Raw genomic sequence first — 27419 nt, forward strand, 5'->3', positions numbered from 1 at the left:
GGGGCGTCTCATTGTTGCCCCTTTGTTGTTATTTTCATTAACACCAAAACAGATGAAAATGATTAACAATCCCCCCAACTACTTACCTGACCAGATCAATATCCCAGAAGTTTAATTGACTTGACGCTATACTGAATGATTAAAAAGTGTTCCTTTAATTTTTTTGAGCAGGCTCAAATATAGATCAAGCTGTAGCTCAGTTTATTAATGCAAGGCTGCTATGAAACACACATATACATAATATAATATGATGCAGGGGTTTTAAAGAGGGACAGATTTGACAATGTGAAGATGCCTGGGGGCCAAACTAATATTTTAATTATTGTTAAATATATAATATTTTAATAATTATTAAACTATTATGTTAAATGTTCTGTAACAATTATATTTTCATTGTTACGATTCTCTCATTAAAAAAAAAAAGACAATGTAACCAAATCTAAACCAATCAGACATGAACAAATCTAAAAACAGTCAGACGCGGGCCGCGGGCCCCATGAAATATGACCACAGGCCGTGATTGGCCCCTGGGCCGTACTTTGGACATACCTGATATAATGTATACATAATAATATAATGTATAATAACGTATAATTGTCCCAGAAAAAAAAAAATGTTGGTGAAATTTTGGTCATGAAAGATAGATGTGTTTATAGGAAACTTCTCAATGTAGCAGCTGCACATTTTGGATTTTACATTCATAATCTTTTTTAATGAGATGCCCTGGAAATTCACTAATGACCCAAAAATTAAATATTTTTGGGTCAGATGTGGATTATTATTATTAACCACAGTTAGTCTGCCCTGGTAAACCTGACTGCTTACTGTCCCCGACTCCGAACCCAGCCTGTGAGTTTCCTGGTGCTATTTCTTCTGCATCTGTTTGGCGTCTTGCCACTCCAATTTCGCCGTGGGAGATTTCTCATCGGCTGCCTTCGGAGCTTGTGCCTCGGACTTCTGAACTGCAGCTCCGTCTAAAGACTTTTACAGAAAGAATGTGTTCCTGCCTATGTCAAGTGCAGTCATCTCTTACCTGAAGTGTAATAAGGAACACTCAGTAAGATTGTACTGCGTTTGGGTCTTCCTGATCGGTGACAGTTATTCTGTTATCATTTACATTCAGCTGTACTACAGTCGTGATATGACTTTTGTTTTGCTAAAGGTTAGTCTAAGGACAAAACTACCCAGTTATTAACCATTTGAGGCTCCCTCTCTGTTTCAGCGTGTACCTGACGGTTAGTCCTAGTGAGGACACATTGTAACACATAAACAACATTAAACAACAATACATATTACTGTTGTTTGACATATGTAATGAATGTAAATGTTAACCTGTCACCTGTACAGTTCGTCTAAATGTATCTTTTTTAAAAATATTTTATTTATAACATTTTTCATAGAAAAGACATGTCATTAACAAATGAACATTCAGATAAATCATTTTTATTATTTATTTAAACAACTATAACATGATAGTATTAGTAGTATTATTTATTTAAACAACTATAACATGATAGTATTAGTAGTAGCGACTATCAAAGAAGATGCGATGGCTGCAGTGGATGTTTGACTGGTGGTGGGACTTGGTTGGAGCAGTGTACTGGGCATATTAGCAGCACAGAAATTTGATATTAATGGCTGCTCTCCCATCAAGTTGTCAGTCAACTGAACACTGTAGATAGATCCAACTACATAATTTAAGTTACGCTACTTGACATCTGCTAAAGAAATGACACAGTGCATAAGAATTCAGCGCCACTCCACACATAACCATGTTCTCTAATGAAGACATCAATTATCAATCAATCAACCATGTACAGTACAGAACTTTTCTCCGGGATTTGCATATATTCGTTATACTGCATGTAACGTTTGTGGTTTCCTTGTAATACTCCTGCAGTTGCCCTAGTTAAGAAATCAAACCTTACACAATAACAGCCCTTCAACAATTAAGAAACACCTTGATGTAATATGTATAATGCATTACAAAAAGTGTGTCAGGCAAGTCGTCAATGTCAGAGAAGACAAAAGACAAATATGAAATGTGACTTTGAGAGAGAGAGCAAATTATTTTGCATAAAAGAAAAAGAACTTGCCTCCAGGTAATGCAGAGACTTTCCTCTGTCATAAGGGCCTAACACTATACGTTTATCTCTCACTGTTAGTACAATAAGAGTGCTACCTTTTTTGTGTATATGGTCATACTCGCTGTAATTACTGTAGATACATTTTCCAATACAACACACTGCAATCCAAAACACCACTAACTGCAGACTCAAAGGTTAACATAAAGTTAATTCGAATCTCTAAAATTTAATACAGACAGTTTAATTAAAACAATGACAAATGACTGACACTGTCCACCTGCGGTACACCTGTGTAATGGGAAAGTTTAGTGCAGCCTGTTATTCTAATGCTTGGGATGCTGCTATGTCTAACCACAGAACTGGTTTGACTCAGTTCAGTTGTTTCATCACAAGTGTGAACTCAAGTTTTTGACCTTCTTTGCAAAGAATAAAGCTACCAAAAGTCATTACTTCAGACTTCACAAATTAAACAAATCAGAAGTGGCATCCCTTGGTTGATCGGATTTATGACGGATGGTGACTGATCATCCTCAAAGAAAATTTCCAGCCTCTACCTAATATAATTTGGAGACAAGAATATGTCTAGATTAAGTACCTCGTACTGTTTTGCCATTATTATATGGTCATAACTAATTAGTGTTCTAGGAACACGATAAGTTTGAGAGGGCCGGGTCCACCAAGAGAGTTTTTACCACTGTGTAACTATTTTTTTTTGTAGCAGAAACAACCTTGACTCATGGTGGAGATCGTGTCTTAAGAGAATTGCGCAACAGAAATGAGTTACACTTTACAGTAAATTAGATTTGCAGCTGTGACCATGTATCAGTCTGCTCAGGTTGTTGCTACCACACCTCAGTCGCCCACAACCAATAGGGGCATGGGATATGTGAGCTGCGCTCAGTGGTGACATGAAATTGTCCGACACTGCAGACTACTATATATATATAACAAAAAGAAAACTCTTACCAGAGCCTACGCTATCTAGATTAAACAAAATGAGAAAGAAAAACCCTACCATCCCTATCTTTATCTAAATCGAACACTTAATAACAAAAAAACAGCACCCCTAAACTAATGGGTCTCTCAGAAATATTCTACGGTATTAAACTAAACCCTGCCCAGTCCCAGAAACAAATGGAAATAACCTCCACAAACAATTTAACCACTGTTAACATTCACAAATGTTGCAACTAACGAAGCTAGTTCAACACAAAGAAAACAAGCCGCCCTGATGCTTTGGCGGTTCGAGTTTAAATGACCAGATGCCGGGAATTGGGCCCCTCCCCTCAGGTGGGGACCAATCGGAGCCTGGTGATCCCACACCTGTATTTACATTGAATAATAGAACAAATTGCAATATACATGGGCGACAAAGCGGTGGCTGTAACACTTGTGTTTATAGGAAACTTCTCAATGTAGCAGCTGCACATTTTGGATTTTACATTCATAATGTTTTTTTAATGAGATGCCCTGGAAATTCACTAATGACCCAAAAAGATTTAAGATGTGGATTATAATTTAAAGCAGTCAATTTATTATGCATTTCAATGTATTAACCACAGTTAAATCAAGTAGACTGCTTAAAATCACAGATCAGTTAAAAACATGCAGTTCTTCCTTTTTTCACTTTTGTCAATATGAAGCTGAATTTGGCAGCTCAGAAGGTCTCACCATTCAAATGGACACACTGTTTTCTATCTCTGTTGGATCCATGTATGTGTACGGGATTTCCAGGCTCGTGTTTCTTACTCTGATTCTTGCACTTAACACTTTAAGCTCATGTCGGAAATCCTTTATCGCCTCGCAGGGAACTTCCTCATTGAAATGTTCCTCCGGATAATCACCGAGAGCGACCTGATGAGATCAACCAAACAATAAAAAACATTTTTCCCCCCACAAACATTTAGACATCTGATGACATGTTAATATACTTTACACAACTTGAACATTAATCAGATTTAGGTAGTGTTTCATAAAATCTTGGCCACTTACAAAGTCAGAAGGTGGCTGGCTGAGTAGCCACATGGTTGCCATTCCCTTCACTGTTGTGCTAATGTTAGGGATTGTCTCCACCATCGTTGTCCCTTTTGTGGTTGGTGGACGGTGTTGCATGGAGGTGGGAGTGTTGGGCATCCAGGAACTATAGTCATACTGCAGTGAAAAAATAACAGATGACTGATTAATACATGAAATCATGAAATGCCAGTCTGTTGGTCAGTCGGTCAGCTACTTTGGTCCAAATATTTTTATTATTGAATGTATTGCCATGAAAATTTAGATTGTAACAAAAACATTTGAGAACATTCATGGTCCCCCCAGAGAATGAATCCAAATACCTACTGGTGCACATAAATGGTTTTGATCAAAATACTTGCAAATACCTGGACTTTGTGTTTCGTGCTAATTCACAAAGACTTGCACACTAACATAGTAAACTAAACTTGTGATACAGAAAACTGAACTGCAAAGCCATCCAATCCATTCCACAAAAATTGCATTAAAACAGCATAAAAGGATTTACCTGTCCAGCATTCACTGCAGCGTGCTGTGCTGAGCAGGTGAAGATCACCATGGTGACATACTTGACCAAGTCATCCACGGTGGAAAGCTTTTCTGGAATTCCTAAGAATGAGAACAAATAAATAAACTGCATTACTTCAAGATGTTTAGATGACACAAATAAAGTTTGATTCATGTGCTATGTTAATATGACGGTACATAAACTTGCACATTTATCATAATTATGATCAAACTTCTCTTTACAGCCAACCTGTGCCTGCTTGGGAAAGGAATCCATGTTCAAAAATGTCCAAAATCCACTTCTGCAGTTCAGTGTCTCGTTGGACCTCATCGTCATTCTTGTAGTAGTAGCTGAGCACTTTATGCACAAACCTTTGAGAAATAAATTCAGTTCATTGAAATACATTCCTTACACAATTTTACTTTTTTTTAAAATTTTTTTTTACAATTTATTGGACATATCTTTTGAATGATCAGCTCTGTTCTTTTTAAGATTTAGTGCAATATTTAGCACAGTGATCACACAGCATTAAAGGGATAGTTTCACATTTTTGGACACATGCTTATTCCTGCTGAGAGTTTGATGATAATATATCTGTATGTTGAACCTTTTATTTAAGATTCTCTCTTTCCAATGCAATCATCTTTGCATTAACACAAATTATTATACTCTGATATCACCTGTCAGAGCTTGTCAAGATTTTTTTTGAAAGTTTGACACCTTGGGGATGTTCGTAACTAATTATTTCAAGACATTAGCATGTCAATTACTGTACATACCACTGAAACATCCATCATTTTGTAACAATATCATATACATTATAAACTTAATGAAAAATGGAGACTGCCTATAAAACCTGTGGATGATATCCCAAAGCCAGAGTCCGTCATCTTTGTAGTAGAAGTTCGGCACATCCTCCACCCCACGCTCAGTGATGTCGTCTCGTATACAGAGGGAGCTGTAGGTCATGGTGGACAGTGATTTCTTCAGGATTGTGATCATACCCTCTCTACTGCACGCTGAAATCTAGGGAACAGTCAAATATGTATATAGTTAGAGATTGTAGATGACATTAAAATAAAAGAAATATTGTTTAGGTTATATGTGAGTGTGTTGATCTTTTCGTACCTGTGGTAAAATTCCCTCCTTGGATATCAGTGTAAGTCGAGCCAAGACGTTGATATGCATAGTGTAGCGAGTGTGAAGTTTGAGGAGCTGAGGGTAAAGAGGGAACTCTCTTAGTAAAACTATTACTTGTTAACAAAGTCAGAAATCTTGATGCTTCTATACCATTGTCTTTCTATGAAAAAAACTACAACTACAGCAAGTTCAGTATTCTGCCTCACAGTTACCTTGTACAGTGGATGCACCATGGGCACATTGCGCAGTAGTGACACTGCAAAGACTTCAGCCAGCAGATGAGTGCGCAGCAGGTGAACATTGTACTCATGCTCATGAAAATCTGCACTTCTCACAAACATCTTGGCCATCAACCAGTCGCACTCATCAGTAGGAAGAAAGATGGGATTGTCGTCGGCTGGAGTCTGCTTCAGCTGCAGATGAAGACAAGAGAGATCATTCAATCCATTACCAGTACTGGTCAATAAGAATTTATTGAAATCCATTGAAATTTGTATTTATATTACATCCATTCTATGTAGAGGTCAGTCCACAGGTTCTTCTCCTTACCTGAATGGCAATTGGCATCAGCTTATTGTCAGGTATTTTGTGGAGAAGGACAAGGGGAGCCATCAAGTACTGAATCTTATTATTGATGGCGTTTGGTTCCACTCCATCCAAACGCTTGTAGTCACACAGGAATATGTTGCCTTCCTGTGTGAGATTTATGAAATGATTTTACAGCATACAGTGTGGAAATTACATATAGGTGAACATCTAAGTGCAACATGAAATTCCAAATTTACATGATTCTAATACAAAGACAAATCTAAGTCAAGACTATCACCTTCATTTCGTCCTCCAAGCTAAACTGGACCATTTCATCAGTGACAGGGAAATTCCCGGGCAGGGCTGTACAACGTCGGATCAGCATGGGGTTGACACCATTTAAGAACTGGTAGCCGAAAAAAGCATCCTCCTTCCAATGTTCCTGGACATAGTCTGAAAAAAGAACAATTGTACTTAATTAAAAAACTTTAATCAAGAAAATCTTTGTCACTGTTGTTGGCTTCACTGTATCCTGCATGTGAAACAGAAAAATGGGAAATGTATTATACAAAAGAAGCACAGACACAATTGGACATTGTTTCAAAGTCATCTGTCAGTCAGTGTTTTCAATACAATTAAATACAGTTTTCTCAACGCTTAAAATTAGGAAACTTCTGCATGTTGATGATACACAAACATTTCCTTCAGTCACATTTTTCCTGTTTAATGAGTAAGAAGCCAATTGACAAGTGTTCTAAAATCTAAAGATTTATCTTATCTCAGCTGTACAAACATTTTTTTAAGTAGCATAATGAAATACAATTGAATATTGATTGATTGAATGAACACAGTTGAATATGTACTATTATGCATAAAGTATCAAATATTCCATTCCGTAACTATTGTGACAGCACAGTACCTGATATCGCAGTCCGTTTGCTCCAGAACACATGATCGATGTCATCAATATCATCCCAGTTCTTCTTTTTGTAATAGTACCCCTGCAGATTCAGCTCAGCCAATCTAAAAAACAAAAGAGCAGCTTTATTATGATTCCTTCAATCTTTTTGATAGTTACATAGACAGACAGGCATCTGACAGAATTTGAAGACCTCACCGTGTCAAAAGATTAAAGCCAAATTCCATTTTCTTGTTGAAGGAAAAGCGGACCTCAGGGGGCAGAGAAGAAGTGTTGTCTGCCTTTATTGTGTGGGGTATTCCCTCTGCATATTCATCCCAGCTGGAAAAGACAGAGAAGAGCACAATGGTGAGATACCAGTGTTTGTATGGCTTTAATTAAGGGAATGCAAGCAAAACTTAAATGTATAATGTAATAATGTTTACACGTATTCAAAATTCTGTTGTTACTGGCCATATGGTGGTTACATTATCATTATATATCATGAATATAATCAACCAAAGGTGGAGGAGGTTTGGTGCATGTTAGTTTTGAAGTTGCAGGAAGCCTAAATGTGTATAACCTCTGAGCTCTCACCAATATTCTTTCGCTCGGTTCTTCAACTCCTGCTCTCGATCTAACTTGCAAAGCTGATGTGTTTCATCAAAGACTCTCAGAGCTTAAAAGAAGAAGAACCACAAGAACATATATAGTTGTTGATGTATACAGTATGTTAGAATGAATTTACTCAGTCCTCCTTGTAGCTCGTCTTTCTTTTATTTCTTTTTATGTTGCTTTATATTCTGTGGTCAGTGAACAGCACAAACCTTTTCCCTCTCTGAAGCGGTGCACCTCTCTATCAGTGATCCAGCGGTAGATGGGGAAGGTATAAGTTTTTCCCTCAGGTGATTGCACTTCCACCTTGGCAGGAAACCAGTCATCGTGTGTTATCCATAGAAATGACTGTTTCTGTATTTCTATGAGGAGCAGCTCTCCGATGGAGACAGGGCAGGATATGGTAAAATCAGACACCTGGAGTAATGATAAGACAAAAAGTAGAAAAGTGTATTTTATCGCCCAGAACTATGCTGTTACATCCTAGTAATTAGCACACAATTAGTCAATGTATAACTAAACTGCATTTTAACAATCATATATAAACTAAGTTGAGGAAATGTATTATACAGACTTACTGCTCCTATCACTGTAGTCCTTTTGATGAGCTTCTCACAATCACTCTCACCATCCGTGCCCACCAGCTTAATGAGGACACGGTCTAAAGTTGTGGCAGTGACACGGGTGCCAGTGAACACAGTCACTTTATAATCCACCATTTTCTCTTTGGAAAGTTGGAGAATCCTGGAGGGGATAAAATAATAATAATCATTCTCAGCACTGATCAACAGTCACTAAATGAGTGCAAAAAAGTATATACAAGTACAGTATCATAATGAAAAGGTATTTTCTTACTTAACAAAAACCAGATAAAATGTTTTGCTTACCTAATAAATTTTATATAGAATCTCTGTCACCTGTATTAATGTGATCAAGGTTCTTTGATGAACTCCTTTGGGTGCAGTTCAGCAAGCTGGTGTAGGTCTGGACTCGTTCTTCTGTCAGCAACTTAATTTATATGTTACAGTATTTCTGTGATGATGTCATAAGAGATCATGATGCCAATACCTTGGCAAGGATTCCAAGTAATAGGGGTGGAATCAATAGGCGTTATTCAGTTTTCATTAACATTCAGTTGTACTACAGTCGTGATATGACTTTGTTTTTCTAAAGGTTAGTCTAAGGACACAACTACCCAGTTATTAACCATTTGAGGCTCCCTCCCTGTTTCAGCGTGTGCCTGACGGTTAGTCCTGGTGAGGACACATTGTAACACATAAACAACATTAAACAACAATACATATTACTGTTGTTTGATATATGTAATGAATGTAAATGTTAAACAACAAAAGTGTTCACCTGCACAGTTTGTCTAAATCTTTTATAAATATTTTATTTAGAACATTTCTCATAGAAAAGACATGTCATTAACAAATGAACATTCAGATTAATCATTTTTATTATTCATTTAATCAACTATAACATGATAGTAACTGATTTCTATAACATAGCAAATACATACAGTACAGACAATTCATGTTAAACGAATGCAAATAACAGTTATGTAATCACAAAAGACACAAATCAAATGTGTTATTTTTAATGTTTCCCATACACACAAACAATCAGTGCACTCTTTTATGGCATACCTGTACAATCATTGTAATTCAATACAACAGCCAAAGGTTCAAACTTTACAAAGTTTATTATGCTCAGTTCTGTTGACTTGTGGTATTGTTCAGTCTCTGTAGATAATATTATAAAGAGCACAGTCTAGACCAGCTCTGTATGGAAAGTGTCATGAGAGAACTTTTATTATGATTTGGCGCTATTTAAATAAAATTGAATTGAACTGAACTTTGTGTAAATTGAATTGGATGTTTACCAAGGTCAGAATTAAAGGTGATGTTTCTTATTTTACGTACCTGAGAGAGGCTGAATATTAGAAACACCACCACTAATGTAACTATGTCAGATGTTTAAACATATAAATAAATTACCATCTCTCTAACAGTGTCAAAAAGTAGACTTGATGGCAGAGCAGTTGTATTGGATTGTTTTAGATCATGCAGGCGTAGCTAATAAAACACCACGAGTTCCTTACATCAACTGGCTCAGAAAAGAAAGGCTGACATACATTAAGATAGTTATATTGGTCACAGACAGCTCGCTTATCAGTGCAAAGCTACGACAACACATAGCAGTTGTTCCAGAAAAAGAAAAATTTAATTCTATCACTCGTTTGGAGACAGAAAATAATAAAACAATTGCCTGTAATGACATCAAACTGGGTTAAGAAGGGGATTATTTCAATGCTGTTTTTTTATTTTGCATCACAGTCAGTTTGAATGTGCAAATAAGTCTGAAGATTTATTTCTTTTCTTTTTTTTCAGCTCAAAATGCAATATACAATCTTTCCACACATCCCTTTTTGATAATGTAAAGCTGAGGTAAGTGGTCAGATCTGTGGTGAGGGGACAGTCAGGAGGCCAGTCGGCTTCAGCTTGTTGATCCCTCCATCCAGGATACAAACCCGCTGGAAATTTACCTTCACCAGGTGTGCTGCAAACTGGAAAGAACAGGAAAAAAACAACAACAAAAAGACAGGTTATTACAGGTACTTTTTTCCCCTCCGGAATTTGCATATACTGCATAGAACATTTGTGGTTTCCTTGTAATACTCCTGCAGTTGCCCTAGTTAAGAAATCAAACCTTACACAATAACAGCCCTTCAACAATTAGGAAACACCTTTGAGAGAGAGAGCAAATAATTTTGAATAAAAGAAAAAGAACTTGCTGTCCAATACAACACACTGCAATCCAAAACACCACTAACTACAGACTCAAAGGTTTACCTTCCTACAGATATTCAACATTAACGCTGGAATTTAATTATGATGTGATCATGTTACAGAGTTATGTTGTTCAAACGATTCCATGCAAGCTGTAATTAAAAATGTATAAAACTGTATAAATATGTATATATAATAAAATCAATAAAAGAATCAATCAAGTTTAAGAATTTAGAATTTCTGTCAAAACTTCAAACAACAAAATAAATAAAACTTGAATAATTTAGAACATAGAAATTTGCTATCGTTGTTGGTCACAGTCACAGTGGACACAGAGCTCACTGGAGTAAAATTCTGATTCAATCTACTGAAATGTCCCCATAAAAGAATCAGGCTTACCTCTGAATGCCAATAAGGTTTAAATGTTAAAGGTTTACAGTAAAGCCTGACCACACAGTGAGTGGACCCGCTGCTTTGCCCCAAAGCAAATGATAATGCCACCAGTGCAGTGCACAGAGATGTGAATGGCATTTAAGCACAATTGAGTCCTTTTATCGACCTTTAATTTCATGACCTGTGTGACTGAAAGGTCTGAGGAAACAAAATTTCAAGTGCAGGATTGGTCACGGTGGCATATGGTGGGGGTCCCTTACCTTAAATCAACCGATAAGCTCCTTCCAAAACACGACATCTTTAAAAAGATTCAGTGTGTGAGATTTAGGGGGATTTATATTGCAGAAATTGAATCCAATATTCATAACTATGTTTTCATTAGTGTAAAATCACCTGAAAATAAATACCATTGTGTTTTCATTAACTTAGAATGAGTGTTTTATATCGCCACATTTCTGTAGTAGCCCAGAAGGGTTCTAGATCAAGCGCCAACCTCTGTGGCTGGGAAATGAAGCCTATGCAGAAGTGCCAAAAATGCCAGATGCCCTCAAGTTAAAATGTCACAATTGTTGTTCTCAACTTGCATGAAGGCATCATTCAACCCACCTCAGGTCTGCCAATGATCCTTATCTTTACAGATTTTTAGATTAGCTGGAGGGTAGAAGAGGCAGGAGCACAAACATGTGGCCAGAGCCACAGATTTTGTGCTTCAAAACAGCTTATTACGGATTACAGAGTATTCATTTGGTTTCAGTGGGTGAGAAATGTATATTTTCAGTTGATTATACACTAATGAAAACATAGTTATGCATATATATATTCATATATTTCTACTGCTATATTCCATAAACACAGGCCCCTAAATCTTACACACTGGACCTTTAAAACCTCCCAATGAAGAATAGTTGCTATGTGATGATGAAGATGATGATCAACCGTCAAATTTAATAGGTACAGTATATGATATTCATATACTAATGCCAATGTAACAACACTTATTTCTGAAAGTACATCATGATAACTGAGCAAAATACCAGAAGCACAGAAGCTGCAATTCGTAGTAGATCAATGACCACACGCTGATTACATGACCCATTAACAGATCACAAATTGCTCTTTTTCCACTCTAGTCTCGCTGCAGATGAATTCTTCCATTACTCAGGAACGGTTATTTCACTGAGATCCTGCTGCAGCTTCCTAAAAAATGCAGGATTGCCTCTTCAATTAAGGAGAACTCTTATTTTACTCTTTTACTTTCCTGAAACATATGGAAGGAGGACATCTTTGCTAAATTGGGATGTTGCCAGAAGCAATATCCCTGCTGAGTTTTTAAATCCAAGTTTGGCTAATTTATTCTAAAGAGAGCAAAAAAGGAGAATTTATAATGATCAATATAGTTCTCTGTTCAGTTATGCTGAAGCGAGCAAAGTTATTTTTGTGCACCGAAATGTCAAAGACAATGATTTATGTAAAATATGGTTTCAGCCTCGGCTACTGTCCTAGCATCTTTTAAAAAAGAGGTAAAGATACAGTATAGGTTTTTTCTTTGTATGCTAGACTGATTAAGGTACAATGCTGAGAACTTGCAACTGTTGTAAAAAAACAAAACACAGTCACTAAACCACAGTAGCGGTTTCTTGAGGCAAGTCTTTTCAAATACACAGAGGTCTGGGCACTTCAGGATTTCTCCAGATTGCTGAGGATTTGACAAGACAGAGGTCTGGATATGGGGGATTAGTGTCTTAACAAAATATTTTATGTTAACAAGACAAGGGGTTAGGGTTATTTTAGTGCCAGCACCACAACCAGTGCAAGCAAGTGGTATTTTCTTGACCTTGAAACCTGCTTTGCCCGTCTGTGTGGTGTTTTGGTGCCCAGTCCTGAGCATGCGGTGCACAGGGCACAGGTGGGGGGAGAGGTGCAAACAGGTGGGAGTTTCATTCAAATGAGACAGGGCACAGCAAGTTGTTGGTATTGCAGTAGACTTAGTACTAAAAAAATAGACATTCAAGAACCATGTTTGTTTCTAAAGCGATGTCAGTCAGCTCCCAAACGAAATACTTGGAGCAAATGGACAGAGGTGATGCAATGATACTTAAAATGTAAACATACTATTTGAATTAAACACTCTCCAGCTAGTAGATGGGTTTAAATCATCTTCCAAATTCAATGAATGGAGTCTCCCCCTTCAGGTAATTAAAGCCCTGTAGATGTCACACACACTGTTACAATTATAATAATAATGATAATATAGTGTTATAACTTGTTATGCTGCCTGTTTGTAAGGGAGACATCGAATTCTGGGATCCATCAATCCTGTGAGTCATGGGTTCTGTCCCAGTTTTCAACATTGCATGTTTGCTCTGTGTGTGTGCGCGTGTGTGACTGCTTTCTCACCATAGCAGCACTCTTCATGGCGTGGCTAATAACCACAATGACACGTCCTTTGTAGTTCTGGAGGGGTCCTGTTGCAGGACACTGCATCAGCTCGCCGTCAGAACTGAACGCTGTGCTGAAGGGAATGTTGATGCTGCCAGAAATATGGCCTCTGCCAAAGCTGGAGACAGCGAGGTTAAGGAGTACAGCTTTGAACAGGCGTGGCAACTGCCTGGGTCTAAGGCCAAAGAACGAGCTGAACCTTGTTTTATTCATACAGTTACACCGAGATTTCCATTGGAACCATAATAACCTTGGATGACATGGATACAACAGACAATAGGAGACAATGACAAGGTAGTTCAAGTGCATGTTATACTGCTCATCAGACTGACTTATAGTACTAAAAGTATGTTAAGACATGCTTCAAGATAGCAGGAAATATAGCTGTTTTCACTGAAGACAGGGAAGGAGAAGGGAGGATAAGACATACAGGAGGTACAATAAGGAACTCAGCGGGAGAAAAGCAAACAAAAGGAATAGGTCTTAGTGAGGGATTTGCTGGAAAAACAGAGCACAGGGACAGTGAACAACCCCAGAGTGGTATATAACTAAATGATAACTCTAGAGAAAAGGAGACTGTCCTATTTCTGAGAGCATAGCTATCGACATTACTGCTACATATTTTAACACAAGTGGTGCTCAACTCCTCTTTTGGTCAAAGTACTTTGTTCACTAAATCATACTAGCTGCCACAAGAACACGAGAAGTCAGTATGTTATATAATGCAGTTTATAATCCACGAGCTGGCAAATCCTATTGTTGTACATTTAGCCTTGGAATTGCAAGAGGGACATGCAAGTTGTTTTGCAGCAGAGATTAGCCAACAGATATCCAGTCAGCCAAATCTAGATTGTCCTGGTTTACCCCACAGAAGTCTTAATATAATCCACTTTGTGTGTCACCGCAGACACCCACAACAGAGCTTTGCCTAAGACCACAATTAGGTGAGCAAGGGTTGCCAAATCCTGTGAAAGTGGTCAAATCCCTTTTGTCCACGTGAGTCAGCCTGAGGAGCCTGTCTATCAGGGTAGGAATTTGGGGAGAGGAACTGCCATTTCAAAATCCTTGGTCTATTCACTAATCCTTATTGATTAATGGCCTCCTAGACAATTACCATTCCACTTATGATCTGAAGGGTAAGGCTTACTCCTTCGAGTCCTCTGCATTTCTTATAGGCAGAGTTTTCTGGGCCACTATACTCCTAGAGATAAATAAACATGACCCATCTGCAAAAGCAAAATTGATTTCTTTATGGAATATTGTAACTGTGTGGAGCTACAAAAAAAGACAGATAAAGAGGCTATTAAATGTGGCACGCAGTAATGTAAGGGACTCGCAGGGAATGCGTTTATACGAGAGACCTAGAATGCATCAACCCACGAGTATTTCTGCTGTCTTGTAAAAACCATGTATCTCCAAAATGTCAACTCTCCACGACATGAACAGCATTTTTTTTTTTAAACTACTGTATTTAAATCAGATTTTATGTTGTGTATCTAGTTTACAAAGCTTAATCCATAAAGGAATGCTTAATCTTCATCTGACAGATTAAAAGTGTTATTTGGAAATACATGGTTTTCTTTAAACAGAAAAACACACTAATGCATACCCACTCACAATGCCAGTGGTAGGCCGATGTCGCAGAGAAACTCTTTGCTTGATATACTCCAGTGTTGTACCGTTTAGCTTCACGAAATAACTGTAAAAGATGCACTGATCATGATAGTTAGCTGACAACCAGATCAAAAGTTATCTCATGAAGAAAAAAAATGTATCAAATATAGCATGAAAAGAGCCAAAAGGTCAGATCCACAAGCTAATCATCTCTCTCAGACTGCAGGATATGGTGGGGCAGCCTGGGTGGATATGAAAGGACTAACTGTATGTTAAGGGATCTGGCAGCAGATCATCCACCTTGTATCTACCCCTGCTTGCCTTTGACGAGAACCAAGTTGTTTTTTTCTCTGTGCCTGTGGTTCAATTTCTCTGGGAAACCATGATAAACATCAGTCTTAATCAGCAGTTTCACCCATAACAAATCATAGAGATGGCGTGGGAATGTCATATTCATGCCAAACAATTGCAGATAAAATAACTGTAAGAACCAGTTTGGTTCACCTGTGAGACTGAACAGAGACACAATCAGCCAACACTTTCCAAGATGACCTGAAAGTGTCAACCCATGATCTCTATATTGAAGCAATATTGCATCTCCCTCATCTCTATGACAGCCGGCTTGTCATTCAACCTTACTGTGTGGCTGTTTGGATTGATTTCTAACTTCTTTTCTAGTTGGCATCACTTCAAATAACATTTATAACTAAGGCAGAACCAATGAAAGAAAACCCCTCCCCAAACCAATTCCCCCTTCATGGGAATCAATTAGAAAAGGAGGTATTTCACACATTCACTATCCACGTTGTTGAAGCATAAAACACAAGATTGATGAAGTGAAAGAACGATTCAAGTTGAAGCAGGTTTGTAAATTATATGATTCAACAGAACTGATCTGTCATTTTGTTTGTTTTGTTGGACACAATCCAAGCGTATGTGCATCATAAAATTCTATTACTATGAAGTTACTGTTAAAACAGGTGAGGGCCTGACACATACAAGTGGTAAGGATACTCCTCTACACTGCGGATGTCAACAGCAATGATTTTGGGCTTGCCAGCTTTGGTCCTTTTGGTGGGCCCGGCCAATGACAATTCACAGAGGTCGATTAAGTCCTCAGCCGAGATCCTGGGGGATACTTCTGCTTTCAGGTCACACAGTGCGAGAGGCTCCCGAGACTACAAGAAAAGAAGTCACAGGAGATCAAATGAAGAGGGAGAAAACTGCAGTGTGGGCTTTCAGAGAATATCTGAATATAATTTAAATAATGGAACTTGGATCTTGTAAAATGATACAAGAGAGACAGAAATATAGTGTCAGGTTGGATATTATTGTTTCTTTAAACCCAGGAAACACTGATTAGGCCTGAATGTCTTCTGTGTTAACTAAAACTCCTCTGTATTAATGAAATACTTTACACCATCCTTTTAAACCCGCTAACTCAAGAATAGAATTTCATTATGTATTACCATAAAAAAACAGTATTACAGCAGACGAGCAGCTGCAGTGACCGGAACATGGTCCTTTGCCAGTTTCCATGTGCACTGCCAAATGGGTTCATTAAAGCACAGAGCCATAGGCATGGCTGCAGGGGACTGAACCTGGTCCCTGCAGAGGTAAACATGTGAAATACCTAGACAATTTCCAGATGCAATGTTATTATTTTAAGCATAAAATTTGTAAAGCACACAAAAAAAGAATAATAATAAAATTAAAAAAAAGAAATAACAGTGGATAATCACAGTTCTCCACCCACAAGTCTCTTAAATAAACAAGTAACAAACAAATGTGTACAGTATGTATATTGTGATAATGAGTGGTCATTAAGCAGTCTGGTACATTTTATCCATTTGTGCGCAAATAAAATAAGAGAAATACTAACAGCGTTTTCTATGAATTTCAGCACACTGTGTGAAAGCCATTTACAGAGCAGAGAAGGGCCAGCTGCACGGCGAGAAGGTTAAGTGCCAAAACTCTGCCACCCATGAAATAAAACGTTTGAAAGCAGCTAACTTCATTGGCTAGCTGAACAGTCTTCCGCCCACCCAGCAGAGAAGAAGTCAGTGACTTCTTGGAGTCCAGATTTTTACAGAATTCTTTTTTTTTTTGGAAAGTAACAACCCTGTGCACTGTCCACCTGAGCTCGTACTTTAAATCACATGTTTTTAATCTGCCTTAAAAAGGTCCAGTGTGTAATATTTAGAGGGATCTATTGGCAGAATTTAGCAGAAATGTAATATAATATTGATATGATTGTTTTCATTGGTAGATAATCAACTGAAAATAAGACCTGTTATGTTTTTGCTGCCTTAGGATGAGTCGTTTATATCTATAACGGGAGCAGCTCCTCATCTATGGACAATTTTGAAGTACTTTGACAAGTACAATTTCACACTACTTCATACTTCTACTCTCACTACTTTCCAGACTGATGTTTGACTTTTAACTATCGCTACTGTTACAGAACAAGATCAGTTCATAAACTACGGTGTATTGTGGTCAATATTAAACAGTGTATAAAGCAGTTACACTGTTGAATGATTAATAATGATCCAATACTATAACAATGTAAAATGAATACTTCTGTAACATTGGAATGCAGGAGAAGCAGGAGTATTGTTTTATAGTATGATACTGCTACTTTTGTTTAAATTAACTGAACACTTTGTCTTTCACTGACTCTACATATCTTTCAGGAATAAATTACACACATTGGGACTAACTCTTTTTATTCTCATGTGTAATATTACTTGAGCAAAACGCTGAGACATATAGTTGACAAGTAGCACCGTCTAGTTTATCATAGCAAAATGTTATTACTTCTTGGCAACCATACCATTCAATAAAGAGTAACCAAGCATGAAGTTTTCCTCCTTATACCCAGAATGAGTCTTGCGTATTCTGACTGCAGGCTTTTACTTTAAGACCAAATTCTGACTATGTATGTCCAAAACATGTCTTTCCCTGTTAAACTTGACTAGAGGCTGTGATTTTGCTTTCTCCAACAATTGTTTTTGTTTTCTGTTTCTAATAAATATTCATAGCCTGATTATTTCAATAGATATTTCAACTGTGATTCTTGCAAAATATCTGTCTCAGTTCTCCCAAGTCATAATTTGAATAGATATGTCTAAAGGGTGAAGCTTCACTCTGCTGCATCAACAAAGGGTCAGAGTGGGAAAAGGGAAGCGGTGCATTGTTTTCAAAAAAACAACCATTCTGCTCTTTTGAGTTATCAACAGAGCGCTTAACAAAAGCTACTCTAGGCCACATGAGAGAGCACAAGCAGAAGGAGGATCTACATATTCATGATGTCTTACTGCCATGACCGTCAATTTGGTTTCTTCTAACCTCTCGGATTTCTTGTAAAGCTTTCAATCTGATGTCTAACAAACACTGAGAAATAAATGTTCACCGTGTAAACCTAATATTCAGATCTGTTGATTCTTCCATTTAAGTTTTAAGATTTTTCTTTTGAGTCGGTACTGTGGTGTGTTTTATAACTTTGTTTTTGTCGGAATAGAAAGACGTTTTCACCGGGAAATTGGAGATAAGCCACTTATATCCTGATATCTCTTGTCTCATGAGCAGTTTTGTTAGTAGATAAGGGGCCAAAACAAGAGCCACGTTCATAAAAGATATGACGTTTGCTGTTGGTAATAGTACAATTTCTCTCTTTCCCTGAATACTGATGTTGTCCTTTATTAAAATGCATTACTCTTCCAAAACATCAGTGGTTTGATTTCAAGTGTACCTCCGCTATGAAACACAACAAGAAACTCTGAATATCATGCAATTCAACAGACTACAGCCACAACATTACCATGCGGTTAAGTCAGCACCTCTGTGTCACAATAGCAACATGTTTCAAATAGGACAGAGTACATTTTGAAACCCAGATTTCAGCCATGCAGAGACCAATACAGCTTGATGTGCTGATGTGACACTGACTTCATTTTCAGTTCAAACAGAGTAAGCCAGAGCGTCACCGAACACATACGCTCATGTTGTGATAGACAGGTTCAATGACAGTATTTTGTCTTGACATGTTAAGTGTCTTTAACTCGATGAGCTAAGGTCAAGAGCTAAATTAACTGTTAAAAAATAGGTTACAAATACAGTAAAGTTATTATTGTTTTGTTTTTTTTTATTTCATTTTGTAGCTCTAAATGAACATACAGATGAACAGCTTTTCATAATACACCCCTCACTGAGACTACTGTCACCAGCTTTAACTTATAGTTTTAAAGCACTATCTGAATATTCTCTCATCTTGGCCTTGCACTATTTCAGTAGTAGTTTTACATTTTTGCTGCACAAACCTGGAGATGAAAAGATTATGGTCCAATAACACGGGAACAGCTGAGCTCCCTTCCCAGATAGCACTAAAACATTATTACTGAAATAACCTTACTGACGATGAAGAGTTTATTCATTTCAAATAAAACTTGTATTCAGTTATTAATAGTTGAAATAAAAAGATTAAATCAAATCCAAAGTTGTTGAATTTTTTTTGGGGGGGTTTTGGATCAGATATAGTGTGTGTGTGTGTGTGTGTGTGTGTGTGTGTGTGTGTGTGTGTGTGTGTGTGTGTGTGTGTGTGTGTGTGTGTGTGTGTGTGTGTGTGTGTGTGTGTGTGTGTGTTCAGCTGGATATTAACCTCCTGAGCTGGCACTGCTTTTCACAGAGATGAGCAACGATCACAAAAAGTCGTTGTAACTATTTTTTGCACGACAGTTTATCACTGAAGCGATGGTGCATGCAACTGTTTTCATATTTCTACACATAAATCAGTTCAGTCACATACACCGTGTAGATGTAAAGATACGGGTAAATATACAAGGTGTAAGGCAGGGAGTTAGTAAAGTTAATGTGGGGAGAAAATATAAGAAAGAAGAAATGAAGAATAGGAAATTTACTGATAAATAAATAACATCAAACATGGTGGAAATGGCAGAGTGGTTTAATCAGTCTGCTTTCAAGCAATGCTTTTAAAAGATTAGTGACTGGAGAAAAAAACAAAAAAACGTCTTTCAAGCCCAGGGTATACACTTAAAAGAAGATGATGGATAAGCAGTTGTTATGTCAACCAACCGATGCTAATCTTTTCCATACACATCATTAAATATAACTGAGATAGAGGGGTGTTCTGTGCAAGGTCATCCTGACTCATTATAAAAAAAACAACCAGGGATTATAATAATTTGACAGCAGGCTAGGGGCACTTAGCTCATTCGACATGTAGGTTACACTCTGACATCCAGAGCTTTCACAATGTGACGGTTAAAATACCTGGTGACACAGTGATGTGGTCTGTTTTGGGTTTTACGCAACTGAGATTGCTAAGCTCCGAAGGAAAGTGGACGAGGACATCTCCGTAGCGTTGAACAGATTCATTTGCTTGGCTCAGTTCATGCACAGTATAAGCATATGTAGTGTAGTGTGAACACCTATAGATCTACTTCAGTGTCTCCTTCTACAAATGGACACAAATGTATCCATACACATACAATATACTGACAGAAATAGGCAAAATATGCAGCCTGTCATTGCCTGGGGCTGATGGAGCACTGTGTGGTGACTTAAATGTCATGATGAGCAGTGTGTGCCAGCTGAGAATGGCATAATGACACTTTTGCGTTTCACTGGCCTGACAGTGATGAGGCTAAACTGGAGCCGCTGATAAGCAGACACAAATCCTCTGCAGCGGTTTGTTTGTGTGTGTGTGTGTCTATGCACCAACGCTCAGGGTACACAGCCAGCCATTCACTTTACATATTGAACTGGGGAACAACGGTGCTGAATAAAGCTTGATGACAAGGTCAATGACTCACTTAAAGTGCCTTCATGCTGCGTGATTGTAACTGCGCTGAGATTTTCACATATAAAACAACACTGTTTGGTGTTTGAGCCACAATTTCTAAAACAAAAACATATTTTATCTGCCAAGTCTGCAGTCAAACAAAGAGAAGAAGAGCATAATTGAGGCCATGATCTGAGAAAAATGCTGACAACAAATACCCCTCGCTGAGGCCACACACACACATAAAAAAAAATAAAAATAAAAATACACACACCAATCTGCACATAGAGGAGGATTTTAAAGCCAAAAATCTTCCCCGCTTTTCATATATTTCCCATTTTCATTCTGGCCACACAGCAGTTACAAATATTGCTGTAACATGAATGTTTTTTTGTTTTTTTTCTTGGAAGGGAGGGCAGAAAAAGCAGCCTTCTCTAATGAAAATTCATCTCTATTTTTGCTGACAAAAGGCAGAACTTGAGTCCAGCTGTGCGCTTTGACAACTGAATTACAGTGGCTGGAACAGAATGCTGCTTTAGTGTTGCATAAGCAACCTGCTAAAAGACATTTTCCAAATTGTACAGTATGTACAGTACTCTAGCTGAATTTTAACTACCCGATCTATCACTGGAATATGTTATAGATTTTTACATATGATTAAAGTTAGATTAAACTAGAAATAAAACATACATGGTGTGGACACAGTAACACAACCACAAAACCTTACAACAGCCCTTTTTGAGGCCGTGGTCAGTATGAATGTTGGATTACATATGTTTTTAATAGTTGAATAAAATGCGTCCTATTGTCAACAAAACTGCATATAATACGTTTCAAAATGCTACAATTTATTGCAGAGGATCTGTATTCGATTGCGTCATATGTTGTATATTATAAACTTTAGTGATTAGGTCTGAGCCCTGTGCAATACCTTGGTGAGTGAGGACTTAATAGGCCAGTATTACGCATTCACCACAAATCTTGCATACATCACCCTACCAAATTGAGAATGATCCATTCGCCCACAAGCCTACATGATCATGGGTGCATGTGGTGCACAGGCGCTGAATTTGGAACCAGGAAGCATTCCTGTTTACTCATGGACAACCATTTGCTCAATTATTGAAATCCGAGCTGTGCCAGCTGTTACTGTAGATGACAGTCAGTAAAACATCTGCTCGTCCACTGGGAATGGCACTATCTCACATGCACAGTACTGCATTTGGTTTGTTTTCACTTCTCGATGCTAACAGTTTTAAGGATATAACTCTCTATCCAAAACTGACACCGTCCTCTTTATGTACACCACATTACAGCGACTTGCAAACAGACAGATATATCATGTGTGTTCAGTTGTGTTATGATGGTCAACTTATCTGGGAACACATTTAGCGGTTTACAACTAATGTTGCCAAAAAAACTACTATGGCAGACACCAAGGTCTATCACTCATTAGCAGTTGTGCACACAGATTTTCATGTGAACATCGTTGCCAATAAGCAATTTAAGAAAGAGGTCGAACATTTATCTTGATTAACGAACTGGAGACGAACTAAATTCATGTCGAAGATTGATAAAACGCAGAGGCAATTTAATTGATGTTGCAAGTGTAGAGCATTTTTTATTTGTTTTTATGCTATGTTTAGATTGTCTTATTAGTGGCTCAGAAGGAGAGCTTGTTTTCTCCTATTCACTCACTCAGACCAAGCTGAGTGGACAGCAGCTGTCCAGTGAGATGGATGTCTGTTCACTACGAGGGCCAAGAATCTGCTGACAGAGCTTCCTGCTCTGTTACCAGAGAGACAGGCATGTAACGCAAACATACAGTACGTCAGTTCAGTATCAGCCATGCCACTTTTTGCAGTGTTTTTGAGTCAAGAACATGTGGACAACCACAGTGAATGAAAAAGCTGACTGTATGTGGTTCTACACGTCTACAGCAATAGTGAGTATTGAAGAAGAAGATTAGTTTATCGATCCCTCAAAGAGGGAACTCTTTTTTTTTTAAGTTTTACATTTACATCACATCATTTATCTTTTATCCAAAGAAACTTACAAAAAAAAAGGGGAAACAATCAAGGTACAGTGCGACAAGGACATATTACTGCAGCAAGAAGTGCTGTGGATTTAGCATATATAGGCAAAATATATCCCTGCGGACACAAAGGGCTTATAGACATGCAAATGTGGAGAGATGGTGGCGTGAGGGGCAGCCACACAACGGCACCTAAGGAGCAGTTAGGGGTTCAGTACCTTGCTAAGAGGCACCAGTGTCCAGAAGGTGAACCGGTATCTCTCCAGCTCCCAGTCCACACTCTATACTGTCCACCCACTGGTTCCCAAGCCAAGCCAAGACTACACAAAGTAGATAAAACTCTTGTTTTTAGGATTTTCTTTTTGAAAATTAGTCACTTGTAATTCAAGGATTCAAACTGTTCTGTTCGCCACTGCCTTTTATTAGATTACATTTCAGACTCAGATTTATAAAAATCTCTTTTATCAATTATATTTATCTGAAGGACTTGGTGAAAATGTACCTGTGTATTTTCTGATTGCGTTGCCCTTAAAGCTTTATGCACATCATTTTGAACCGCCTTGACGCTGAAAGGTGCTTTACAAATAAACTCGGCCTTACCCTGTTTAGAGAGATGTCACAAATGGACCCACAAGTGGCAACACTCTTGCAACATTGTTATTACGTCATTAAAAAAACACTGCTTGGCACATAAGAGTTAACTGCAAAAGGACATTTCTTGTGTAAATTTGTATTACAGTGTTTTTCAAGTGACACCATCAGACTGGCTCTGGTTAAGTGAGACTTTTTTTTTTTTTTTTTTTTTTTTTTTTACTCCTGTTCAAAGATGAAAGATGGTGAAGCGAGTGCATGAATGTCAAAAAACCTCCTAAGTGTAAAGCAGTATTTATATACATGGCACATTTAAATCTGGTGAAAAGATAGTGAAAGCCTTAAATCAGCCCTTTCAAACTAACATAAGTTATTTTCTGTTTGAAGTTACAGGGTCTACTACAAAGTGATTTTGTATGAGGTGCATGTTTTCAGAGGTTCTTTCCATCACCCTTCATTTGGCCTGCCAGTCTTTGCGGAGAAAGCCAAATGTGTGAAAATCATTGAGTCAGCGGTCTTTGTGTGACACGATAATTTGTGCCAACGTGTAATTTTGAGTAATGAGTAAGAATTTTCATCAATATTAAAAAAAATTATTTCATTTCTTAAACTTCCTTTCCACGTCTTTAAGACTGTACAAGAAGCGTGCGTGTCTGTTGTCAGTCCAGTGATGACAGTATTTTTTTTTAGGCCCTGCTATCATGTCAGAATGTTTTCTGAAGAAGAGGTGGGGTACAGATAGATACGGCCATGGATCAATGACACCACCCACCCATTTCTCATTCAGTTGCTATAATTCTGTCTTAACTTAGTGCTGCTCTAATTTCAGTGATCAATCAATGTTCAGGAGTCTCATTATACACAGTCTATTTGACACGAGGTTGCCACTAGGATGTTTTTGGTCCTAATTTGAAGTTTAAAAAACATTTCTCTCCTTTCTTAATCTTGGTAGTAAGCTTGTATGGACAATAATACCTTACACACCAAACGTGCATGCCTAAAACCAGGAAGTTTAAAATATATATATACATAAACCCACAAAGCTTTTTGGGGCTGACTTTGTCCAAGATAATAGTCTAAATAAATTGTGCCTCAGGATTAAGGTTTACGTTGGCGTTAGTTCAAGAAACCTAAACTGAGACTTATCAAACAAAGACAAATGCCTCAGAAAACCACAACAGCGATTGTATAATGATCCATCTATCTTGGTGTGATTTCTGTCATCTAATTTAGCTAATTCAATAGTGCATCTCCAAAGACTCGTTCAACGAGTGAGAGAAAAAACAGGTGTTCAAAGATATAAAGATGGTGAAGCGAGTGCATGAATGTCAAAAAACCTCCTTAAGTGTAAATTTGCAGTATTTATATACATGGCACATTTAAATCTGGTGAAAAGATAGTGAAAGCCTTAAATCAGCCCTTTCAAACATAACATAAGTTATTTTCTGTTTGAAGTTACAGGGTCTACTACAAAGTGATTTTGTATGAGAGTGCATGTTTTCAGAGGTTACTTTCCATCACCCTTCATTTGGCGCTGCCAGTCTTTGGCGGAGAAAGCCAAATGTGTGAAAATCATTGAGTCAGCGTTCTTTGTGTCACACGATAATTTGTGCCAACGTGTAATTTTGAGTAATGAGGTAAGAATTTTCGATCAATATTAAAAAAAATTATTTCAATTTCTTAAACTTCCTTTCCACGTCTTTAAGACTGTACAAGAAGCGTGCGTGTCTGTTGTCAGTCCAGTGATGACAGTGTTTTTTTAGGCCCTGCTATCATGCCAGAATGTTTTCTGAAGAAGAGGTGGGGTACAGATAGATACGGCCATGGATCAATGACACCACCCACCCATTTCTCATTCAGCTTCGGCTGAATGAGAAAGATTACAGCAATCACTTGGGCACACAGCAGATAGGGCTGACGAGAGTGTTTGTGAGCTTTCTGGACATGATGCATTCAGGTGTGAAAGGCAAACAGGACTGCGCCACGAAAAACTAAACAAAGACAAAAGGACTGTGTGAAAGACAGCATCACATCAATAAACACCTCTCAAAATGAAGTATTAACACTTTTTATGCTGGGTGTTTGAACGTGTGTATTTCATACATTTCTGCATCTTTGGAGAATGGACATCTCATACTTGCTATTGTGGAAAAATAATCACTAATTTAATGTATTTTACATTGTTAGACAAAGTTTTACTTTAGAAATGGGTGACTGTTTATATTTGTAAAGACAATATATCCAAAAACAAATCAATACTTACTCCACTTTGGGGATTAAAACAGTTTGCCATATACTGTGCAGAGCATTAATGTGAGGAACTTATTCTAACATGAAAAATCAATACAGCTCAACAGGCCTTCTGGAATTACGCCGCTGCTCTACAATCAGGTTTTGATTAGTGAGAAGAACAGGTGTTAGGTAATGTGCAGTGACTCAATCCGTGCAAATGAGAAAGATGGTGTAATTTATAATCTCTGTCCAACAGAGAAAAACGGAAAGCAAATTTTCAAGTTTGGGAATTATTTGTGTGAAAGCTGATTGGTATGGAGGAGTAAATAATTAAATACATCATTAAATAATTAGTTAAATGTGTTAACTGTGTCGGTTCAGTCCTTGCCGCAGCAGCCCATGGTTCAAATCCGACCTGTGGCCCTTTGCTGTATGTCATGCCCTGTCTCTCTCCCCACATTCCTGTCACTCTTCAGCTGTCTCTATCAAATAAAGCTCAAAAAGGCCAAAAAATATCTTTAAAAATAAATACATACATAAATGTGTCAATAATTTATTAAAATTATGTAAAAAAAATAAACAAACATATATAATATAAAACATATATAATTATCTGACTTATTATTTATAAAGCAATGTTTTAGACATTTTGTCCTGCATGCTGCCTCAACATTGGGGCTAGCAGGACCAAGTCTGCCCGTTGATTTTTAGCTGTTGCAAAAAAAGTTTTGTTTAGAGTATCTAATCCAACGTAGAGGTGAATAGCACCACCCAGTGTATTGGAATGTGTTCACTAGCTCTGCATCAATCCATTATCTAGAATTGATTTGCCTTGACTTGATAATCAAGTGGGTAACTAATCAGGTGTTAGGATCCGCCTACCAACTTTGATGGGCGAGGTTGACAGATAAAATAAATTCATGAAGCACTGCAACACAGGACCACTACTACATATACTAATAATTAATTAAATAGTGAAATAATTATATATGTTTTTTACATAAAAATGAATCTGTATTTTAATTAATTAATGACACATTTAATAACACATTTATGTATTTAATCCCATACCATAATTAATGACATATACAAGTAATTATTAAATGGTGTATTTATTTACTCAATTTTGGCACTTTTAGTCCTCCATAGTTTGGCTGCTAAAGTTCACATTTAATAAACCTTTAATAAAGTATCATGTATGTACAGTATAGTACCTGATTATACCTAATAAGCTTAATATGTAAACAAAATATACATACTTTAAATGTATTACTGTAAAGGAATCAAAAAGCACCTATTAGGCCAGTTACTTATTGGCTGATATTCATATTTTTAAATCTAGTTGATTTTTCAAATGAAAGCTTCATTATTTTGAAATGATTTTTGATGGTGATTCCATGTGATTGTGAAGATAAACCCCCCTATTCTTAAGTTTATATTACAAAAATTAAGCCATAAATTATACTCATTGTTCTTGCCAAGATAATACCCAAATTTTACCCAAAGTGTAGTATTTTCCTCAAGCATATTAGAAGACATGCACAGTAGTTTCTGGTAAATGTACTCCCTGTCTCACTCTGTCTCTAATGTACACCATTTTAATTGAAACCTGCATTGTGCCATACTGAGACCAGACAGTCTGAGTCTATTGAATAAGATACCTCATTACCTCAGATACAATTTGCCAGAAGCACAGTCTTTTAATGTACTGAATAAAGATACATTAAAAAA

General features: G+C 37.4%; 2 protein-coding genes across 2 annotated transcripts in view; both read right to left on the reverse strand.

The window, feature by feature from the left end:
* Positions 1 to 2070: 2070 nt before the first annotated feature.
* Positions 2071 to 8772, reverse strand: LOC109136813 (arachidonate 12-lipoxygenase, 12R-type-like). The gene is made up of 15 exons (XM_027283134.1): positions 8677 to 8772; positions 8368 to 8533; positions 8002 to 8206; positions 7772 to 7853; positions 7394 to 7516; positions 7196 to 7299; positions 6575 to 6729; positions 6298 to 6441; positions 5961 to 6161; positions 5737 to 5823; positions 5465 to 5634; positions 4858 to 4979; positions 4609 to 4709; positions 4080 to 4238; positions 2071 to 3941 (listed from the first exon to the last, which is right to left on the reverse strand). Exons 2-15 carry the CDS (start codon positions 8506 to 8508, stop codon positions 3762 to 3764), a joined length of 1974 nt encoding a protein of 657 aa, XP_027138935.1. The 5' UTR covers positions 8509 to 8533; positions 8677 to 8772; the 3' UTR covers positions 2071 to 3761.
* A 468-nt stretch (positions 8773 to 9240) lies between these two features.
* The window catches only part of tbck (TBC1 domain containing kinase), a 41259-nt gene continuing 23080 nt past the window's right edge, over positions 9241 to 27419 (reverse strand). Inside the window, exons 24-26 of the mRNA XM_010741308.3 lie at positions 16042 to 16205; positions 13372 to 13531; positions 9241 to 10358 (exon numbers count right to left, since the gene is read on the reverse strand). Of these exons, the coding sequence (XP_010739610.3) occupies positions 10248 to 10358; positions 13372 to 13531; positions 16042 to 16205 (435 nt within the window). The 3' untranslated portion in view covers positions 9241 to 10247. The remainder of the gene's footprint in view (positions 10359 to 13371; positions 13532 to 16041; positions 16206 to 27419) is intronic.

Source organism: Larimichthys crocea, chromosome X, assembly GCF_000972845.2.
Source record: "Larimichthys crocea isolate SSNF chromosome X, L_crocea_2.0, whole genome shotgun sequence".
Taxonomy (NCBI): domain Eukaryota; kingdom Metazoa; phylum Chordata; class Actinopteri; family Sciaenidae; genus Larimichthys; species Larimichthys crocea.

Coding starts and splice junctions, on each gene's coding strand:
- LOC109136813 (XM_027283134.1), bottom strand. CDS start 8,508: ATGGTGGATTATAAAGTGACTGTGTTCACTGGCACCCGTGTCACTGCC. Junction 5,635..5,736: donor AGGAGGGAATTTTACCACAG/GTACGAAAAGAT, acceptor ACTGTTCCCTAG/ATTTCAGCGTGCAGTAGAGA. Junction 4,980..5,464: donor CTTTGGGATATCATCCACAG/GTTTTATAGGCA, acceptor TATTTCTCAAAG/GTTTGTGCATAAAGTGCTCA.